Source organism: Eutrigla gurnardus (genome assembly GCF_963514095.1).
Source record: "Eutrigla gurnardus genome assembly, chromosome: 16".
Classification (NCBI taxonomy): domain Eukaryota; kingdom Metazoa; phylum Chordata; class Actinopteri; order Perciformes; family Triglidae; genus Eutrigla; species Eutrigla gurnardus.
The window spans coordinates 12,138,309-12,144,167 of NC_139927.1; the positions used below are offsets into that span (position 1 = coordinate 12,138,309).

Here is a 5,859-nt window from a genome sequence, read left to right on the forward strand (position 1 = left end):
CTTTCCGGAAAGTTGAAACGCTGCAGCTCCATCACACTGACATCCAGTCTGGATTTGTTTCGGTTTTAGGACTTTAAAAGAGTTTATAAAAAAAAGAAAATGAGTGAAATTAAAGCGAACGATTCTGGTCCAACGACGGACAGCGGAGAGGAAAAAGACTGGGCTGCTGCCAAAGCCTTTTTTGACAACCTCAAAACAAACAAACCGAGACCTGTAAGTATCTTTTTCTGTTGCTGCTGAAACGTTTTATTGCAGCTAGCTTGTCTGTTAGCCGCACACACGCTCTCCTACGTAGAAAGTGTGACTTCCTTAGTAAGTTTTCCTTTTGTCCCCCCCGTCCCATACACTTCCAGCCAAAACCCCGGTACGCCGTCACCATCGCAGTCTCGTCTCGCACCCTCTTCAACATGGTGGCGGAGAGGAAGATCTACGAGGACGAGGGAGTAGAGAAGTACGTGGCTTATCAGGTGGAGCATGAAAGCGAGCCCCTGATGCCCGGAGCTGCTTTCCCCTTCGTCAAGGTAGGCCTGGGCCCGGTTTACCTGTTGCTCTCGGTTCTCAGGGGCGTGGCGCCTGGAATGTGTTGCCTTCTTGCAACATCATCTGACTGCACGCTGTCTGACTTACACACCAGGAAACACTGGCTTTGTGAAGATCTGATATATGGACTGCATGAGTCAGAGGTCACAACACCTTGCACCCACATCAAGAGTCGTGTTTTCTTTTCTCGTCATGCAGAGCATTTGGGTTTTCAGTCAGATCCAGTAAAATCCTGAAAACAGCGTGCATGTTGTGAACTTTTCACATTTCTCAATTGTTTGTGTAATCACTCTTCAAATGTCAAATATCATCCGCTTCTAATATGATAGAGGTTCCTCGTTGGGTTATTAAATTCCTCCGTATGAAGAGAAACCAATCCAGATCAATGCGTGCAGTCCTGGGACCAAATAAGAGAAATTCTGATTAAAAACTCTTTGACTTCAAAGCTTCTTTCTACACAAATCGCAGTCACACAAGATGGAGGTGAAAAACTAGCGTACAACTTCCTTCTAAAGGTTGATTGATGTTCAGAGCCGTTACAGCCCTGGAATAGAGGAACATCAAGAGGAGAGCGATTGCACCCTGTTATTGTAAAATAATCAGCTGTTATGCAACTACTCAGTGACACAGCAGACAAGTGTGGCTGCTTCTGTATGAGGGGATTTTGAAAAATTCTTGAAATGCATGCATGCATTTGTAAAATGATGTGTATAGTTTATTTCTTCACGTTGTGCATGTATGATCAGTTGCCGGCTTATTACGTGCACCTAATGAAAACGAGTGAAGTCTAATGTAACAGCCCTGTTATAAGTCCTACCTTCATGAAGGTTATAACATTAGGTCATTTAAAGAAGTGTTCATTCAGCTTTATGGCCATTTTAGAGGCTGTGATCTGCGGTGCTGTTGAATTATGTTTGGTTATAATGAAAGCTGATTCCAATATTTCACGCGCACTCATTGATATAAACGTGAGGGATTATTATGCAATGCAATGTCGCACACTACAACTTCCAAAATGACCATGAAATTAACATTAAGATGAACATTACAATCCCTGTAACTCCACCTAGAATTTGATAGAATTTGTTGCAGGGCTGTTGTATTAAACTGGGTTGGTTCTAGCGAGGTGTACCTAACAACTGACTGATGATTTTACATTTACGATACACCATATATTTTAATAAATATGTATGTTGCATGTTCATACAAAGACGTTACAAAATGAACTGTTGAGTTTGTGGTTTATAAATTTCTTCATTTTGTGTTTGAATGCCTCGAGTTCTCTTTAACAAAAAAGGGTAACTGAAAGAAATCTGTGCTACAATGTTGAAACATTTGTGTCGTAACATCATGTTGAACGCAAGATCCTGGCTTTCTCGTAAACGCAGGCACTGATGAATGTCAACTCTCGACTGAGGCAGCTCTACCCAGATAGCGAGGAGCTGTTTGACATCGTCTTAATGACTAACAACCATGCCCAGGTTGGAGTGCGCCTCATCAACAGCATTAATCACTACGGTACGCTGCGTCTTAAACCAGACATTCAGCTGTTATAGCGTCGTAAGAATGGAACTTCTTTGTTTACACATCTCCAGCTTGCTTTTGTGCTTTCAGATTTGAGCATAGAGAGATTCTGTATGACCGGAGGGGAAAGTCCGATCGGCTACCTCAAGGCCTACATGACAAACCTTTACCTCTCCAAGGACGCGGAGAAAGTCACAGAGGCCATAGAGGAAGGTGAGGGGTTTCTCTCACACACAACCTTGATTTGAGGAGTTCATTTTGGCAGCTCCGAGCAGTGTATTAGAATTTCAGTGATATTTACACACTAGCATGTTGACTGTGTGAGTGACTCATTCACACTGCTGTAGGGAAACCTGGATCCCACGCTGTGCAGCAAGAAGGAGCTGGTTGAAGGAGGCGTGTGATTTATTGCTCCCTGTCGTCCAAATGCACATAAAACAAACGGATATGAAAGCCAGATCATTCGTAGCACGGAAATTCATTTTTTAAATTGATTTTGATGATTGATCAAAGTTGCTAACTGTGTAGACACATTTGACTCTCGTCATGGAAAGTGTGAGGTATTAAATTTTCTCCCTGAAACAGAGCAATAGATGCAGATCCCGAAGCTCATTTTTAATCAACCCTCCCCTCCTTCAGGCATCGCTGCGGCCACAATGTTTATGCCAGAAACGGAGAACGAGCTGAGCGACACTCAGCTGAGAGTGGCGTTTGATGGCGACGCCGTCCTCTTCTCAGACGAGTCGGAGATCATCGTGAAGAAACACGGCCTGGACACTTTCTTTGAGCACGAGAAGGAGTTTGTGAACAAGCCTCTTGCTCAGGTAAGTGACGGTTGTTTCTACGTGCTTAAAAATCACTGGCACTGTATATCCAGAAATACTGTGTATAAAAAAAGGCTTTTATTGATCTTCTTGTTTATAAGTCGGTTGCTTATGGATTATTGTGAGTTTTTTTTGTGTTACTTCTTCTGTTGATACGGTGCTTCACTCATTTACCCTCAATATACTCACAGATACTCAAATTGAATAGAAAGAACGTTTCTTTTCTAACGTGAAAAGTTTTTTTATGCACATGTATACAACAGCATAAAGCCAGAAACAGATGTGAAAGGAGAAGTCAGAACGCCACAAGGCATTTTTAAATTAACTTGATTATTTTGCTCTATCAGGGTCCCTTAAAGTGTTTCCTGGAGGCTTTGGGGAAGCTGCAGAGGAAATTCTATGCCAAGAACGAGCGCATTAACTGTCCCATCCGAACCTACCTGGTGACGGCGCGCAGTGCTGCCAGCTCCGGGGCTCGCGTCCTGAAGACCCTCCGCAGCTGGGGCCTGGAGATCGACGAGGCCCTCTTCCTGGCCGGAGCTCCCAAAGGGCCCCTGCTGAAGAAAATAAAACCACACATCTTCTTTGACGACCAGATGTTCCACATCGAAGGGGCTAAAGAACTGGGAACCATATCTGCACACGTCCCCTATGGGATCGGACAGAAGTACCACAAGGGGAAACTCATCGAGCACGCTGCAAATAAGGAATAAATTGAACTGATTACAATATCAAATATCCACTACGTTGTCAGCTGCGTATGAAGAGATTTGCTCCAAAATACAATATTGCATTCGGGACAGCAACTTTAGTGGATTTAGGTAAGTAATTGGTAATGCTGTCTACAAAGGTTTCTACTTTCTAGGCTTTTCTAAAATGTTTACTACTCTTTTCTTTAGGATAGTCTATCATTGATGAGTGGGAAAATGTATTTTCAAAGTTAAAATTCGAAGCTACACTCGGCGCCACAAACTATTTCACTTAGTACTGTTCTGGATTACCTATCAAGGCCTTTTAACCACACTATCTATCTTACCTGTTTTCCTTTTGAGAGAGCTATTTTTCTCATTTACATTTGACTTAATGTAATTTTCTTTACAATTTTATACAATAAACACATGTTTATATACATATATTTTATTTATCCTGGTTTTAACTATTGGTCCATGACATAACGTGTATGACCAGGGCGGGAGAATGTATCTGCTGTAGTAGTTTGTGCGTCAACTCTTTCACAAACTCAAAAATCATCACCTAGGTAACTCTACATTTGTGGCGTCTTGTTGTAATTTTGCATATTTAATGGGACATATTTTTATATTCTATTAGTTTTATAGGGGCATTTATAATGGTAGACTGTTTATGGCTTACAGGGAACGCATGCTGTTTTGCTTTGTTACTCTTGTTTGTTGATGTGCACAAACTGTATGAAACTTAACTTGTTTTTCCTGAAACTCACGTTCTGTGAGTTGTTTACGTTTTCACACTGTATCCACATATCAGGCAGCACACTGTGACTACGCTTTTCTGTCACGTTATGGTATTTTTGGATAGGACTGACTACACGTATATACTGTATATGTCTGCAAACTGCATTGGATGTATTTCATATTGCGTAAATATGTAACGTCATCGAGGAGTTCTACAGTTACACTCATTTGTAAATGTTCATATCATGTCTAGAAACAATCCTCAGTGACGGGTCATGTGATATCTTTTGTATGCTCTGATTTCTATGATGCCTTTGCAGTTGAATAGAGGAACCCCAATGGCTGGTATAAATCAGTGGTGGACAGTTATTAAGTACATTACACTGTAAAACACATTACACTCAAGTTAAAAATGAAATATCTTACAAAAAACAAAATCTGGCTGTTATACTTTAGATGTTAATGAGTTGTTGGCACTACCTCCAAATAATAATTGGCCCTTTAAACTTCTAAAACTGTTTCATTCACATGTATTTTCATGGCCCCAAAAAAATCAAATCCAATATTTCACAAAAAAAAGAAAAGGGAAAAGTAGCCCACTGAGGAATCATTGGTATATACTGATGCATCAGCAAACAATCAAATCATTTAATCTATAATAACATAGCAGTTACATACACACATTTTTGTTGACAATAGGCAACTTCTCTACTATTTAACATTTTTCAATACAGGACATTGATTTTACATTGTTGTAAAGGATCAGAATAACCTACCGGTATTTTTCCCACCACTGCTCCTTGTACGTCTCAACAGTAGATGGTGCTATTCAGCTGTAATTGTCTACCTAGATGCTCGAAACGCTGCACCTTTTTCACTACAGCCTCGTGTTTGGCAATCAGCTGAGGTCAAACTTCAGCAGCGTGTCTTCGTGCTTTCTCTGTCCTGTCATTATTAATAAACCCCAATGTCCCGCAGCATCCGTCCAAACTCACGCTTGACTCTCATTTTACATGCACGCGATGGAAGAAGCCACAAGAGGGAGCTCCTGTTTAACTAGATCGACTTGTATGCGTTTTGTAAAGTGGGCTGTGTAGTCGCAAGGAAAATGTTTTAGGGTAAAACCGGCGTTATAGGCTTTAAGGTGACTAGAAAACAAAACGTTCACAAAAGACAGAAACTATTTATATATCCTCCTTTTTTAAAAACTGAACTCCCTGTCCCGAACGAAACGAAACATGAGGCCTAATTAGAAGTTCATGAGCAACTAAAACAACAGCACATTTGTAAACAAAAAGGGAAACATAGTAAGAATATAATTTTATCCATTACAAATACAGTTTAACATTCCCAGATTCAAGATAAACAGTGTTTTAAAGCATCAAAATCGATATAGCGGATGCTCGTTCCTTGTCAAAACCTCGCGCATACGTTACCCAGAATGCAACTCGGCCGTCAACAGTTAGCTCGAGAATTCGCGCGTTACGTTTTCAAGTAGCAGCTAATGTGGCTCGGAACCGCTAGCCAGAAGCAGAGATGAG

At 41.0% G+C, this 5,859-nt stretch overlaps 1 protein-coding gene across 1 annotated transcript; it reads left to right on the plus strand.

Moving 5' to 3' along the window:
* Positions 1-5,295, plus strand: LOC311027022 (cytosolic 5'-nucleotidase 1A-like). Its single transcript, XM_084030777.1, has 6 exons — positions 1-213; positions 354-521; positions 1,929-2,058; positions 2,155-2,277; positions 2,704-2,888; positions 3,236-5,295. Exons 1-6 carry the CDS (start codon positions 100-102, stop codon positions 3,599-3,601), a joined length of 1,086 nt encoding a protein of 361 aa, XP_083886903.1. The 5' UTR covers positions 1-99; the 3' UTR covers positions 3,602-5,295.
* The last annotated feature ends 564 nt before the right edge of the window (positions 5,296-5,859 follow it).

Excerpts from the sequence above, each read along its gene's own strand:
- LOC311027022 (XM_084030777.1), top strand. The coding sequence starts at position 100 with ATGAGTGAAATTAAAGCGAACGATTCTGGTCCAACGACGGACAGCGGA. Across the intron at positions 214-353 it reads AAACAAACAAACCGAGACCT|CCAAAACCCCGGTACGCCGT; the intron begins GTAAGTATCTTT and ends ATACACTTCCAG. Across the intron at positions 2,889-3,235 it reads TGAACAAGCCTCTTGCTCAG|GGTCCCTTAAAGTGTTTCCT; the intron begins GTAAGTGACGGT and ends TTGCTCTATCAG.